The following is a 16,446-nucleotide window of genomic DNA, read 5'->3' as shown; positions in this document are numbered from 1 at the left end:
ATTCCAATCACTTTCATCAGGAACTTATACTTTCCAGAGTTTTCATTTGTTTGCTTTTTGTGTACTGTTTGATTCTGACAGTGAGTAGGAATGCTTTCTTCAAATTTATAGTTGTTGGTTCTTGGTAAAAATACACTGTTAAATATTCTGCCTTATAGTTTTCAATATATTGCATGTTTCTACAGTGAGCAGAGGGATCAGGGTGCTGGTCTCAGCTGCCTTGGCTCATTGGCCAGGGACCCCAGAGAACTTGCATCCCTCCTCTGAGCCACTGCCCCAGTCTTTACCCAGGCCTGTGGTCAGAACCAGGCCCTTTGGGCCTGGCACATAGGTGTCCACTGAATTCCTGCTGATAGTTTATAATCAGAAGGATTTTTATATAAAGAATATATAAATGTGAATGTCTTTAACCCTGTAGAGCTTGGGCAGGAGCTATAGGCACTAAAAATTGAGGAAATTGAGGCTGGAGGGTTTTACTCAGGAGAGAATGTAAAATCCCATTAGGACCTGCGAGTATTATGGGAGACAAGCCTCAGATATGAACCTTATGGGGAAATTAGTGCTTTTGTTTTTACATTAATTGATGCATGCTGTATTTTTTAAAATAGACTATTTTTAGAGTATTTTAAAAGGTTTTAGGTTCGGGGAAAATTGAGAAGAAAATACAGAGATTTCCCAAATGCCCCTCCTCCACATAGGCACAACTTCCCCCATATCAACATCCCTACCAGAGGGGCGTGTTTGTTAGTTGATGAACCTGTTAACACATCATAGTTACTCCAAGTCTGCAGTTTACATTACAGTTCACTCCTGGTGGTGTACATGCTATGGGTTTTTTGACGAGTTTGTAATTCATCATTACAGTATCAAAGTAGTTCCCTGCCCTAAAAATCCTCTGTGCCCTACCTATTCTTCCCACCCCCTCCCTCCCCAATCCCACCAACTACTGATCTTTTTATTGTCTCTTTAGTCTTATCTTTTCCAGAATGTCGTATGACTGAAATAATACAGCATATAGTCTTTTCAGATTGGCTTCTTTCACTTAACAATATACACTTAAGTTTCCTGCATGTCTTTTCATGGCTTGATAACTCATTTCTTTTTAGTGCTAATATTCCATTGCCTGGATGTACTTTGGTTTATTTATCCATTCACCTACTGAAAGATATTTTGGTTGCTTCTAAGTTTGGGCTGTTATGAAAAACTGTGCTATAAAATGTGGACATTTTTGCATAGGCCTGTTTTCAGCTTCTTTAGGTAAATACCAAGGAGCACAATTGCTGGATCATATGGTAAAAGTATGTTTAGTTTTCTAGGAAACTGTCTTCCAAATGATTGGACTATTTTGCATTCTCATTAACCATGAATGAGAATTGCTCCATATCCTTGCCAGCAATTGGTGTTAGTGTTTTGGATTTTGGTATTTCTAGTAGGTGAATTAATTTTTTTAAAGGAAGATATTTCTTTTAATAGATTTATTTAATATTTAATAGATTTTTATTTAAAATCTGTTAAATAAAATTTTAATTTTATTAAAATTAAATAGATTTTATTTAATAAAATTTAATAGATTACCCACAAAGAGAATCACTACTTTGAAACAGATGAGTGGCCATGAAAACTAAAGTATAATCAGATAGCACCTAAAAGTTTTACAAGCAGATTATGAATAATAGAGTTAGAGTTATTGTTAGAGTAATTGTCCTTTGAGATGAACCTTACCTCTCTATTTTCTCCCATACCAATAAGTTTAATCTTTGACCAGGGGATTTTTGCAGAAACTAATGCCTGTGGCCAGCAATTTTTATTTTGGCCAGCCAAAAATTCTGTTATTTCACTAGCACTATGCAGGTTATTACATTCAATATACAACTGACACACCTGTAAAGTCTTCTCTAGCACCATGAATTTCATTTTCACTTTCTGTATCAGAATCAATCACTAAGTTTTTTGTCTTTTTGTTGGTCTAATAATCACATCATCTGGATCCATATTCTGAAGAACTATGATCTTCTCAGACACTAGTATATATGTCACTCAGACTATCAGAGAAACTATTTGCATAAAATTCACCAAAAAATTCTTCTTCACTCAAAAGTTTGTGATATATCATTTAAAAAAATTTATAGTAATACACTTGAGTTTATAATATATACAGTGAAGTGAAAGTCACTCAATCATGTCTGCCTCTTTGCAACCCCACAGACTATACAGTCCATGGAATTCTCCAGTTCAGAATACTAGAGTGGGTAGCCTTTCCTTTCTTCAAGGAATCTTCCCAACCAGGGATCAAACCCAGGTCTCCTGCATAGCTGGTGGATTCTTGACCAGCTGAGCCACAAGGGAAGCCCAAGAATACTGGAGTGGATAGTCTATTCCTTCTCCAGCACATCTTCCCAGGAATCGAACCAGGGTCTCCTGCATTGCAGGAGGATTCTTTACCAACTGAGCTATGAGGGAAGCCCTATAATATACACAAGATTGGAACAAAAACCAAATGGAGCAAAATGTGAAAGATAACAACAATCGTGAATTATATTATGAGTTCTTGGTCAATTTTAGGTGCTAACAGCTTCTCACGGTGATGTCAAGTGTATCATTCTCTAAAACGTATTGATATGTCTCCGGTCAATAATGTGTTCAAATCGTGTGTCTAGAAACCAGAAGCCTGAGAGCTGTGGGACCTCCTTGGAGCCAGAGTAATGAAACAAATTCCAGTTGTGTCTCAAGAGCTGCCTTAGGTCCCACCAGTCCCCACAACCCAGGGAAAGAATCCCAGATGCCCAGCTCCTTTAAAAACAGGAAGGAAACAGCAAGACTTCTGCTTTACTTACCAGGCCTTCTTTTACAGGGAGGAGGTCATATCTGCTTGCAGTTGGAGGCTTTACCATTTAGTCCTTTGGAGGATTAGTGTTCATTTATAGGCACAGCTCTCCTATACCGATAGAAAAACTGTTTTCACTAAAGCAGTTTTCCCATAGCTGATGCTTCCCGTATAGTAAGAAGTAGTGCACGCAGCCTTTCATTCACTGTTTTCTCTCCTCCTTTCCAGGACAGAATGGTATTACTCATCGTGGGGAACCTGGTTAACTGGTCCTTGTAAGTAGTCTTAGGAAAACATGTCTTTCTCTTTACTAATTTCTCTGTAACACTGTGGCTTAGCTTTCCTTGGCTGTCATTTTTACAAAGAAATCTGAAATTAAGGAGAGTGTGGGACTGGGCTTGTTCTAGAGACTTGAAAGAAAGCTACTTGTTGCCCTGCAAAAAATGCACTTGTGTACTAGCAATGGCCTGCTACTGCTGCTAAGTCACTTCAGTCGTGTCCAACTCTGTGCGACCCCATCCCTGGGATTCTCCAGGCAAGAGTACTGGAGTTGGGTGCCATTGCCTTCTCCGAGCAGTGGCCTACCTTAAAGCAATGAGTTCCACACGTCGATGCCTGGAACTCATTTGTTCAACAAGACAAACATCAAATTTGCTATATTTATGTGGATAAATTAGATTAACTATATATGCATATACATACACACACACATATTTATAAAGAGAGAGATTAACTATGCCAGTAGTCAAAAATGCAACCATTTTAAACTTTTTAGAGCTTTCCATAATGCTACCCAGTAGGCATTTCTCTTTCTTACTAGGGGGAACGGGATGGTGTGTGTGTGTGTGTGTGTGTGTGTGTGTGTGTGAGTCTCTTTCCTGTTTCTTTCTTTCCCTCCAGGTCTCAGTCTTCCTACTCTGCGTGTATCATTCTTCTTCCTTTTCTTTTCCTTCACTATTACCTTGGCTTTGTTTCCTCTTGCATGCATGCTGTTGCTTCACCTGTGTCCAACTCTTTGCAACTTATGGACTATGTAACCTGCCAGGCTCCTCTGTGCATGGGATTCTCCAGGCAAGAATACTGTAGTGGGCTGCCATGCCCTCCTCCAGGATCAAACCCGTGTCTCTCACTTCTTTACCAGGCAGGTTCTTTACCACTAGACTCACCTGGGAAGCCCCTTTGCTTCCTCAAATGACCTCAAAGTAGAACAGTGCAGCAAAAGTACGTTTATGCTAGCTATATTTTATGTATCTAGTGTTTGCAACTTATACTTAAAAATGTGAATGAGTGACATTTTATTTCTCTCTCAAAAAATAAGTAAGTTTAGCTGCTTGTATTAGTGGTTCTTAGCTGATCAGTGACCTTTGATAGATAGATGACTCTCCTCCTCCTCCCTTTAAGGTATCAGATATGAAGAAAGAAGCACACCCCAGGAAAACCAGAATCAAGTCATGAGAATTTGAATCTTATTTAGGGGCCATGTGCATCCAAAATAAACTTCCCACAGTGTTGCTGCCCCAGGGGTTACCTTGGGGAAGGTCCATACCTGTGAAGGACTGTGCTTTACTGAGGGACACTTTGAGATGGGTGATTCTTGGCCATGATCACCTGTGATGTTCTCTTGGCCACCCTTTTAGTGAAGACCCTACAGTCCTAGTGACTTTGTAAGACAGGGTGGAGGGTACTGGTAGGAGACATGATAATGAAAAACCGATGACAATGTCCAGAGGGTCAGAATCACCTGGCCTGTCCCTGCCTCTTGTAGAACTAAAATCAAACCAAGTCTGCTCACAAGACAAGGTGTATGGCCTTTCTCTTAGCAGGAGCTCTGTGGGACACCAACGCCTGCAGGGTAGGGGGAAATGAGGCACAATGACACACTAGTACTGTGACTGCCCAGTAGAGGGGGTTACCTCCTCACTGAGGTCTCCATCAGTTTCCCATGGATATTACAAAAGTCATTAATATATATTAATATATAGAGAGATGTATGTATACATATAGAGAGACAGAATGAGAAAATAAAACAAATGTGGCAAAATACTAATAACTGATGAATCTGTGTGAAAAGTATACAAGAGTTTAGAGTACACTGAAGATTTCAAATTGTGAGAAGAGGAAATTTCCTATATTACATAGAACAAAGTCAGTTGGAATAAAAAGTGAACAAAAACATTTCTTTGAATCATCTTTAATTTTCTTTATTATATTTTATAGTTCTTAGCATATAAATGTTTTACCTCCTTTGTCAGGTTTATTTCTAAATATTTTATATATTTATTTAGGTGTGAGTTTAAAAAGTATTTTTTTAAACAATCAATGGAAAGTTATCCCATGCTGTTGGGTTTGGAGAATTTATGTTGTTAAAGTGGTCATACTACCGAAGGCAACCTACAGATTTAATGTAATCTCTTTCAAGTTACCATGATATTTTTCACAGAACTAGAACAAACAATCCCCAAATTAAATGGAACCATAAAAGACCCTGAATTGCCAAAATGATTCTGAGGAAAAAGAAGAAAGCAAGAGGCATAACCCTCCAAGACTTTAGACAATACTACAAAACTACAGCAATTAAAACAGCATGATATTGGCACAAAAACAGACATACAAATCAATGGAACAGAATAGACAGCCGAGAAATAAACTCACATACCTATAGTCAATTAATCTTCCATAAATGAGGCAAGAATATACAATGGGAAAAAGTCTCTCTTCCCATTACAATACCCAATACAATAAAATCCCGATTTGATCCCTGGTGTTTGGAAAACTGGACAGCCACCTATAAATCAGTCAAGTTAGAACACACCCTTGTACCATACAAAAAAATAAACTCAAAATAGATTAAAGACTTAAACACAATATATGACTTGATAAAACTCCTAGAGGAGATTATAGGCAAAATATTCTCTGATATAGATCGATCTAATACCAATGGTTTCTCAGGTCAGTCTCCCAAGGCAATAGAAATGAAAATAAAGACAAACAAATGGGCCCTAATCAGACTTACAAGAGCTTGCACAGCAAAGGAAATCATACCAAAACAACCAATGGAATGGGAGAAAATATTTGCAAACAATGTGATCAACAAGGGTTTAATTTCCAAAATATACAACCAGCTTATAGAACTCAATAATAAAGAAAACAAACAACCCAATCAAAAAATGGGCAGAAGACCTAAATAGAGTTTTCTCCAAAGAAAACATATTGATGGCCAGTAGACACATGAAAAGATGCTCCACATCACTTAATTATTAGAGAAATGCTAATCAAACTACAATGAGGTACCACCTCACACTGGTCAGAATGACCATCATTAAAAAGTCTACAAACAGCAAAAGCTAAAGAGGGTATGGAGAAAAGGGAACCCTCCTACACTGTTGGTGGGAATGTAAGTTGGTGCAGCCACTCTGGAAAACAGTATGGAGGTTCCTCAGAAAACTAAAAATAGAATTACCCTATGATCCAGTAATCCCACTCCTGGGCATATATCTGGAGAAAACTATAATTCAAAAAGAAATGGGCACTTATACATTCATAGAAGCACTACTCACAATAGCCAAGACATAAAAACAATCTAAATGTTCATTGACAGAGAAATGGATAAAGAAGATGTGGTACATATATACAATGGAATATTACTCATCCATTAAAAAATGAAATAACGCCATCTGCAGCAACATGGATGCAACATGGATGCATCCAATGCAACTAGAGGTTATCATAGTAAATGAAGTAAGTCAGAAAGAGAAAGACAGGTATCATATGATACCACTTATAGGTGAAATCTAAAATATGGCACAAATGGACCTAGTCACGAAACGGATTCATAGACACAGAGAACAGACTTGTGGTTGCCAAGTGCAGGGGATGGGCAGGGGGATGGAGGAGGGGCGGACTGCGAGTTTGAGGTGAGTAGATGCAAGCTATTACATATAGAATATAAACAAGGCCTAAATGTATAGCACAGGACACTATATTCAGTACCCTGAGACAAATCCTAATGGAAAAGAACACTAAAAGAATGTGTATATGTGTGTAACTGAGTCACTTTGCTGTACAGCGGAAATTAGCACAACATTGTAAATCAACTACACTTCAATAAAAAATATGTTTTAAAAAATGAACAAAAATGTTAATAACAGCTTTACACTTTAAATACTTAGGAATAAACTTTGAGAGATATGTAGGATCTTTCTGCAAAACATTTAACTACCTCATTAGGAGATATAGACAAAAACTTAGCTAAATGAAGAAAGATAGCATGCCCTGGGTGAGAAGATTAACTATTGTAAAGATATCAATTCTCAAGGTAAGGTGCAAATTTAGAACCAGAAATGGAACTAAGTTAATAGGATTTTATTCAGAAATTTATTTACCTAGTTAGACAAAATTTTCAAAGGTCTCTGCAAAGGATTAACAGAAGAAAGAAGGCACAGAGGTGTATAGGGACAGCCCAGCACTATCCACAGAACTTTCTGGAACAAAGCTTAAATGTTTATTAGCCACTTGTGGTTATTGAGCACTTGAAATGGGGTCTGACTGAGAAAATTCACTTTCAATTTTATTTAATTTTTATTTAAATAGCCACATGTGGTTACCATATTGGATAGTGCAAACTAGCCTAACCTATGTTGGGAGTTCCCTGGTAGCTCAGTTGGTGAAGAATCTGCCTGTATTACAGGAGACCCCGGTTTGATCCCTGGGTCAGGAAGATCCCCTGGAGAAGGAAATGGCAATCCACTCCAATATTCTTGCCTGGAAAATCCCATGGACAGAGGAGCCTGGTGGGCTACAGTCCATGGGGTCATAAGGGTCGGACACAACTTGGCGACTAAACTACATCTGACAGCCTATGTTAGATAATATATAAAACAATAATAACATGGTGAGGCACAGATTCAAAATTATAAATTAGTGAATCAGAATGAAGAGGCCAGAAATCCAACTATATATCATACATGTGCATAGTGTGTCTGTGTTAAAAACAAGCTTTCAAAACCACAAGATAAGAAAGAGCTATATAATAAATATTTCTGTTATCCCCTGCATTGCAGGCATTCTTTACCACGTGAGCCACCAGGGAAGCCCCACATAATAAAGATTTCTGTTATAACCGAGTAGAAATTTGGAATAAAATTAAGGCCAAACCCCAACCAAATAAACCTCAATATTTAAACAGCTAGCTAAAAATGGGTAATATGTGTCAAACCAATTGCTGAGACAATTCTATGTCTAGTAATCTAATCATCTTAAATGCAAAAAGAAAAAAGCACCATATGTCTAAAGGTATTCATTGTTGCAGTTTTTTATAATAGTGAACAACTGAAGGACAAAGAGAAAACTCATTTCAACTAGAGAGTATGGTTTAGGTACATCCATGGATAGGAACTTTATAATCATTAAAATGAATGTTCTGAAAGAGATTTAATAAATTGAAAGTTGAAAGATTTTTAATTCCCCTCCCAGCAGAAATGGGGGTGGGGGTTGGAAGGGTCGGTAATACTACAAATCCAGCTTCCTGGCTACACAACAATTCCTCTGTGCGCTCAGTGCCCTCTTTGGACTCATCAACCGACCCAGGGACTTCGCTTCCTACATGCTGGGCATCTTCATCTGCAACCTGCTGCTCTACCTGGCCTTTTACATCATCATGAAGGTAAGAGCGGCTGCTGGCTGGGCACCACGGGTCCTCCTCAGGTGACCAGGTGATGCATGCAGCCTGGCAGCATTTGCTTCTCACCCACAGCTTCGCAGCTCCGAGAAGATCCTCCTGATCCCACTTTTCTGCATTGTTGCCACCGCTGTAGTGTGGGCTGCCGCCCTGTATTTTTTCTTCCAGAATCTCAGCAGCTGGGAGGTAAGAGAAGAGTGTTTGTCTCCTGGACAATGTGCTCTCTCCATCTTGCTTTTCTGACCTTCCTACCTCTCTCTCTTCACGGCCTTATTGCTGTTTATCTTTTTTATATTCTCTAATGTGAAAACTTTTTTAAAAGGGGTTGGTTTTATATAAATATCCACACATAAATGCTCAATAAATGCCGTGTCATTATTATCGGGGTGGCGCTTCTTAAACATGAAGTCCTATCCCCACTGCCAATGTGATCTTCACTGTGTGTTGTATTATGATTGCAATCCTGTTCCCAATGGATGCTTAATATGTACAGAAAGCTTGATTAGTTTATCCGCTGCACCTTATCATAGTCATCATCCAGATACCCAGATGCAGGTGTGTATAAATCCATTTCACAGATAGGTAAGGTGAGGCCTAGGGAACTGGTGATGCATGTGAGGCATAGAACAGGGAGGAAGTCTTAGCTCCCCATCACCATAACCACCGCAATCAATGTCAAAACATTTTTATCACCCCAGGAAAAATCCTACAGCCATTAGCAGTCACTCCCCATTTCTCCCTAACCCCTTAGCCTGAGGCAACCACTAATCTTTTGTCTCTATAGATCTACCTATCCTGGACATTTCATATAAATGGAACCGTATGCAGTCTGAGTCTGCCTTCTCTGTGTAATGTTTCCTAGGTCCACCCATGTACAGATCACATTATGTCAGTATGATGTGTTTTTATTGCTGAATAATGGCTCAGACAGTAAAGATTCTTTCTGCAATGTAGGAGACCAGGGTTCATTCCCTGGGTCAAGAAAACCCCCTGGAGAAGGGAATGGCTACCCACTCCAGTATTATTGCTTGGAGAATGCCATGGACAGAGGAACCTGGTGAGCTGCAGTTCATGGGGTCGCAAATAGTGAGACACCGCTGAGCAACTAACACTTTCACTTTTCATTCCATTGTATGAATATGCCTCATTTTAGCAGATGTTCAATGGATGACCATTTGGGTTGTTTCCAGTTTTTGGCTTTTATGAATGCTGCTGCTGTGAACATCTGTGGACACATTTTTGTGTGGACGGATGTTTTCTTGGAAGCTAATGATCATGTAGTGACCCAGGCATCTAGTAGCGACTGTAGGTTTCTGGATGCTCCGTCCTCTACGGAGTTGAACTGTGGGACTGCTCCCCTACATCCTGCATCACCTCCTTCCAGGGAACGCCAGCAGAGTCCCGGGAGAAGAACCGAGAATGCACCCTGCTGGATTTCTTTGACGACCATGACATCTGGCACTTCCTCTCTGCTACTGCCCTGTTTTTCTCATTCTTGGTGAGTTTATAAAAACTTTTCTTCGCTCTTTACATCTTGTATTCTCTTTTTTCCTCTTCCCCCCTTACTTACATCCTCCTATTTTTAATTTCCAAGTCTTCATTATGATTCAATGTACAGATTATCTTTTTTTTTTTTTTAACGTTGTATCCTCTAGTTAGATCTTCATTTTGTTCTTTTACTCTTCAATACTTTAAGACACAGGGATAAAATCATTTTCCTTCAGTTGCACAATGCTTGGACTGCACTGGTGATTAGAACTCACATGGCCAGCTCCCCCAGGAAGCGCTTTTGGTGGCACTCAGCCACACTAGGTGGTACCATCTCAGCCACACTAGGTTATTCCTTCTTGTGTCACACTCACATCCCTCCCTCTCCTCCAGCCTCACTACATACCTTATTAATACAAACATTTTACAAGTTCCTCGACTGGCTCAGGATAGCAGCCAGGCCTCTTGTTGCCTTTCTAACCAGTCTCTTTCAAGTCTCTCCTGAAGTTCCTTCGTTTTTTGCCCACACACCTTCCTTGAAGCTGTGCATATTATAACAACCCAGGATGACAACTCCCAGCATAATTCCATCTTAATTTTGACTTTTCCAAAATAAAAGTATATGGTACCTGCACACAAGTTCTTTTAACAAGATATAGGGGCCTCCAGGGTTCACCCTGACCCTTTAGGAACCTCAAGAGTGGAGCGGGGCTGCCTCCTAGTGGCCAGTTTGGGAAGTTTAACCAGTCTGTATAAACATTCTTCCTTAAGGCTTTCTTTAATCGTCACATTCTCTGGGGAGACAGAGATAATAAAAGTGGAGCTAAGAGTTCCCTCTACATCACAGAGAGAGTGATGGTAGAGGGAACTATAAATGGAGGGTGGGGGAACAATTCTTATAGCAATATTCTATTGCAACAAGGTTTTATTCCCTTTAGGTCCCCACCCAAATGTCCCCTTCTAAGTGGTAATGATGTCCCAGCTACCCCCCAAAAATTTTTTTACCTCATCCCATCCCATACTCCCTATATTCCCTCCACAGTTTAATTTTTATCCTTAGTACATACTGCTATCTAACATAGTAGCCTCTGTTCCTGCATTTGCTTCATGTCTGAAGCCCTCTCTCAAATGTAAGCTCCATCAGGGTAGACATGTGTCTCTCTTTTATCCTAAGCTGTATCCCTAGCATCTAGAATAGCACTTAATAGACCCTTGATAGATACTTGAATAAATGAATTGCGGAATTACATGTGCCTATTTAGAGCACAGCACTGCAGAAGACATGAAAACAACTAAGTACACTTGTGAGCCTTAGAAAACAGGGACTTATCGCAACTGTGCATTCCTCTCATTTTTCTGCCCGTCTTGTTTCAGGTTTTGTTAACCCTAGATGATGACCTGGATTTGGTTCGGAGAGACCAGATTCCTGTCTTCTAAGCCTCCAGCATGGAGAGCCAGGGAGAGAGAGCCACTGATCTTGGTGCTGTTTCATGAAAAACATAGGGACTGCAGCAAAGTCACCACTGCCAAACGCTCCACTTGCCCGCTGTCGGGTGAGCTCTGTACACATTCCCACAGGGAGGAGAGGAGCTAAGGGGGACCCAAACCTGCAAGAAAGGGAGGCAGAAGAGAAGTTGCAGCTGTGAACAGAGATGAGCCCTCCAGAGTCAGAAACACCCACCATCCCCTTTTGTTGCAACTCTGAACTAGATGTGGTCAAGCTGCATCGAAGTCAACCACCTTGGGACTCCTCCTACCCTCACCTGAGATTCGCTAGCCATGGCAGAACCATGCTACACTCTGCCCTTCACCTGCCTCCCTGCCCAGAGAGGCCAGCAGCCCAGATTTCCTGCCCAGAAACTCCAGGCTGGCCCCCTATGCACCTCTGTAACATCCGCTGCTCTAGATATCCACAAACACCAGCCTTCTTCTCCAAGGTCCTGGGATGATGTGATTCCCTGAAGTCTGGTAGAGGGGTGGCTCCAAGGCCCTGCCCAACTGGGATAGATGTTCTATAGCACCAGCTGGTCACCTCCACTGCAGGGATGCTGTACGCCTCCCTCAGGTTCCCGGCAGCATTAGGAAGACTCCAGGTTGGGCTCCAGGTTATCACACACTCTTGGTGGGTAACTGTCTCTGGGACCAAGGCGTGGGTGCTTCCCTGTTCCCTGAGTCTTCATCCCACCGTTGTGTGTTGACCCCACAACTCAGGCTCTATCTTCTTGGGAAGGCCCTGTTTCTCCACAGATCAGCTCCAAGGTGGAAGGGGAAATGGGAAACTTCCGCCATCAGGAGGAGCAAGAGGAATGCCCGACAGCACTAGGAGACTGGTGACATCAGCATCAGGTCAACGGGCCTTGCACAAAAGACTTGGGCTCCTGGAACAGATTTAGCAAAGGCAAAAGTACCTCCAATTCAAATAGCTCCATCCTGTGCCCACATCTCCCTTGGGGAAGACATAAGTGTTCTCATCAGGGTCACTGCTCTCAGGCTCCTGTGCCACTGACCATGACCCTCCTCTGCTGCTTCATGCAGATCAGAGCTCCAGACCTTCCCCCCAAGGTTCTCTGGAGGCCACTCTCAGGGTGAGCGCATCTCCCTCCTCCTCTCCAGTGGCAGAGAGCTCAGCCAGTTTGGGGTTGTCTCGGATTCACATTCTCTCCCCAGGACAGTGTTGAAAAGCTCAGCACCTCCTCACTCTCATGCTGGTGGCTGCTCTGCCCCCAGGAAGTCTCATTTTGACCAAACTCCCTTGTTACCTGGGCTAGGATGCCATCATTCTTGTACATGCAAACACATGCACACAGGTATGTCTGCCTGTGAAACTGAAGTTGCTTTCTCACCTCTGCTTCCCTGATCTTTCATTAGAGAAATGGATCAGCCACCCTTTTTAAAATATATTATTCTTTCTCTAAAATAATGTTCAAAACACATTTTGGAAGTTTAAATAGCAAACTTTCCCTAATTTTAAGAACAGGGAGATGCTTTCAATGAAGCATTGTGACCTTTTTTTGTAAAATGCTCCCAAATTTGTAATTGGTCTTCTGTTATTCTTTATTTCTTAAAAATGGTTGGCTTCCATATGCCATGTGACTTCCCAGATGGCGCTAGTGGTAAAGAACCACCTGCCAATGCAGGAGACATAAGAGACATGGGTTCGATCCCTGGGTCTGGAAGATCCCTTAGAAGAGGGCATGGCAACCCACTCCAGTTTTCTTGCCTGGAAAATCCCATGCACAGAGGAACCTGGCATGCTGCAGTCCATGGGGTTGCAAAGAGTTGGACATGACTGAGCGACTGAACTGAACTGAACACATAGGCCATATGAAGGCCACCTAGTAAATGGTTCTATTAATCTAACATCTAAAACAAATTTCAAACCTGTTTAACTTTGCTGAGTTGACCTAATTATTTTTAATGCACTAAAGAATTTTGTATCCAAAAAAGGTGGGGGCAGGATGTAAACAACAAAGTTTGTTCAAGCACCCCTGTGGCCTGAAGTGAATAAATTGTAGGACAATTAACCTGTTTGATAGCTTGTCTGGGAAATATGTCCATGGAAATGGAGAAGGGGCCCTGTAGAAATGGGTGGATGATTATTCAGCATTGTTTTCTGACAGTGTCTGCCTAGTGCTTAAACTCACATATTGTGATTCAGTTTTGTTCTCTACAGCAGGACTGAAAACCCAGACCAAGCCTGCTCCTATAAATATCAATTCTAAATGTATTTGTTGTTAGTTCTTTCCATAGTGCTGATTTGTGCAGTGGTAGGAAGATACAAGAAAGGCATTTGACTGTGTCTGTTGGGTTGATAGGAACTCAGGGTGGAGGGGATGGCCAGAGTTATTCATAGTGGTCCCTCATCCACGCTTAGCACAGGCCTGTGCAAATTCTGTGCTCATGGACTTCTCTCTTTACATGAGGGGAAGGCAACTCCGAGTTCAACAGGAGGGTAACAGGAGACAGCCAGCCTGTGAGGAGGATCTTGGCAGAGGCACAGAGTAACGAGAGCAGTTCACTTGGAGGGCAGAGACGTGGCAGCCAGAGGAGCAAAACGGCACATGAGAAATGGCCTCTTCACACCTCTGATGAAGCCCCAGCTGTTAGCACTGGGTGGTAGAGGGGTCAGCCTAGTTTTATTTTAGCAGTAGGAGTAGCCAGTGGAAAACCAGAGTCTATTTGGGGAAGGGACTTTCCATGGCTGAGAGAGTCAGCACCTGGGGCAATGACTGGCAGCTGCTGCTTCTGCGGCTCCAGGCAGCCCCCAGAACGGTCTGTGGGGTCACAAATTGTGTGTCAGGGGAACGATAATACCCAAATGTTTCTCCTCCTAGGAGACAGTCTGTTTAAAACTTGGGGAAAGGGGGAAAACAAAGATAAACATTCTTCATAGAAGGACTAGTTGGGTCTTGGAAAAATTCTTGAGTCAGACTTTAGTCCAGATATGTTCACCTGCATGCTGTGTTACCTTGTGCAAAGTGCTGGACCTCTCTGGTCTTCACCTGCCACATCTACCTGACAGTCCATGGAGCTGTGCAGAGCAGGAGAAGCAGTGCCTGCAAAGAAAAGATCCTCACCCGCACATCTCGAATCCTGCAGGGTGGCAGGTTCCCCTGCTTGGCTGGCATCTCTCACCCATGGGGGCCCTTCATTGAAACCAGCTGTGCTGTTTTCTGTCCTCAGTCCCAGGAAGCCCTGAAGGGGCCAGGAGGACTCTCCACCTCCAGAGGAACTGTCCAGAGTTAACAAACATCTCCCTCCCCTCCTTGTCCTTTTAAAGCTGTGTATCACTGTCTCTGGCCCTTAAGACTGCAACACAGATGAGAAATCTCTACCAAAGCTAGGGCCAAGTGGAAAGACTGGTTGTGCACAAAGTCACACCTCATTACTGCCAGCTCTGCCCTGGGAATCTCAGAGAAAACCTAGACTTTGTCCTTTCCCCAGCAGTTACTGCTACCACCGTCCAGGGGATGCCCTGTGCAAACATTTCCCTGACCCTCCCCACCCTTATCTGTAGGGAAAGCCGGGATGTTCAGCCTGCAGGTGACAAAACCGGTCCCAGAGGAGGCCTGGGACTGACTCCTGGTGAAACTAATGAAAATCATTACGAGTAAAGATAGAACCAGCATCTGCCCGAAGTAAGGTAAAGCCCTTGTTTACCATAATTTTGCCCAGCTTATAGTCTTTTTTTTGGGGGGGGGGGGAGCTTTGTTTTTAATGCTGTTTGGTAGTGTTTCAGAACCAGGTCCATTTTACCCGACGTACAGCAACCAAAACGCCGAGATGCTGAGGTTCGCAGCAAAGACAGGGTTTATCTACATGGCAGCCATGCAAGTAGATGGCAGAACAAACTTCATATCCTCCTTCGCGAAGGCACGGGGCAGGGTTTATCTGGGATGAGGAATAAAGAAGCCCAAAGCACAGTGGGCTGGGGCGCAGGGAGCGTGGCGAGACTGGAATAGGTGATGGGGAAAAGGTGTGTCAACATCCTTCCTGCTCTCATAACTAGCCTACGGGCCTCTGCATGTTCCAAAGGGCACAGGTAGACACCCACGCATACCCAGTTGGAGGGTCAGGGATCCCACCTAGTTTCAACCAGTTCAGCTGAGCTAGATGCCGCTGACTCCAGGTTCCTGGAAAACATCTCAGGCAAAGAAGGTTACTTCTCGTCTGGGCCACGTGCAGCTTGGAGGACATGGGAGTCTTAAAACAACCTTGATTAGGGAATACAGAGGAAATGGATTTGACTAATTACCAACAGTTTCAGTGGGAACAAGATATACTTGTGTGGCTAAGTTCAAATGTCTCCTCCATATTAAGACACCATCATCCATAAGGTTAATCACCTGCTAAATCTTAGGCTTTAACACACATGAGTTCAAATAAGATTGGTTAGGGTGGTAGATCAGCCTTTGCCAATTTCTAAAAGGCGATAGTAAGGGGACTCTTCCCTCTTTCTGAATATCTGTAGATTAGAAGTTTTCATGATTTCCCCTGAACTAAAATTTTTAACTCTTTGATTTTTCCTACCTCTTTTTCATTGCCTTGAAGTCCCTGTCATCTAAGGCTTATCCATTTCACTGGAGATGAAAAATAGCTAACCACCATACAATAGCTTTGAAGTCATATCACATTACAGCTATGCTAATATCTGGGTGTCCCATTTCTTATCCCAGCATTATAGTTATGACTCAGAAGACAAGAAATTTAAACACTGCAATATTTTCAAGTCAGAACATACAATCCCATTGTGGCTGGTTCCTGGGCCCCTAATTTCCTCTGACTCTTTACATTCTTTGTGAATTAGAGCTTTTAAATCCTTTAAAGAGAAGATTATCCAAATTAACTCAAAAGCTCTCCCCGTTAGGGTGCTCTAATGTTGCCACCACAGAAAAAAAAGTTGATCTGTGTTTCATGATTTTTATTCTTATCTGGGCTTTTCACAAAGTTCAGTACC

The 16,446-nt window shown here is 42.1% G+C and overlaps 1 protein-coding gene across 6 annotated transcripts in view; it reads left to right on the top strand.

Annotated features, from left to right (window-relative positions):
- SIDT1 (SID1 transmembrane family member 1) overlaps positions 1–15,154 on the top strand; it is a 104,151-nt gene extending 88,997 nt beyond the window's left edge. For 5 of the 6 annotated variants that reach the window (XM_043874995.1, XM_043874991.1, XM_043874993.1 and 2 more), the window contains 5 exons: positions 3,053–3,099; positions 8,381–8,486; positions 8,577–8,687; positions 9,886–9,999; positions 11,364–15,154. In XM_043874995.1, the coding sequence (XP_043730930.1) occupies positions 3,053–3,099; positions 8,381–8,486; positions 8,577–8,687; positions 9,886–9,999; positions 11,364–11,426 (441 nt within the window). In that variant the 3' untranslated portion in view covers positions 11,427–15,154. Of the gene's footprint in view, positions 1–3,052; positions 3,100–4,225; positions 4,791–8,380; positions 8,487–8,576; positions 8,688–9,885; positions 10,000–11,363 lie in introns of those variants that run through there. The other variant, XM_043874994.1, reaches the window with a different exon arrangement.
- The last annotated feature ends 1,292 nt before the right edge of the window (positions 15,155–16,446 follow it).

This window comes from Cervus elaphus, chromosome 19 (assembly GCF_910594005.1).
Source record: "Cervus elaphus chromosome 19, mCerEla1.1, whole genome shotgun sequence".
NCBI lineage: Eukaryota > Metazoa > Chordata > Mammalia > Artiodactyla > Cervidae > Cervus > Cervus elaphus.
This window is presented reverse-complemented; position numbering and strand designations above follow the sequence as displayed.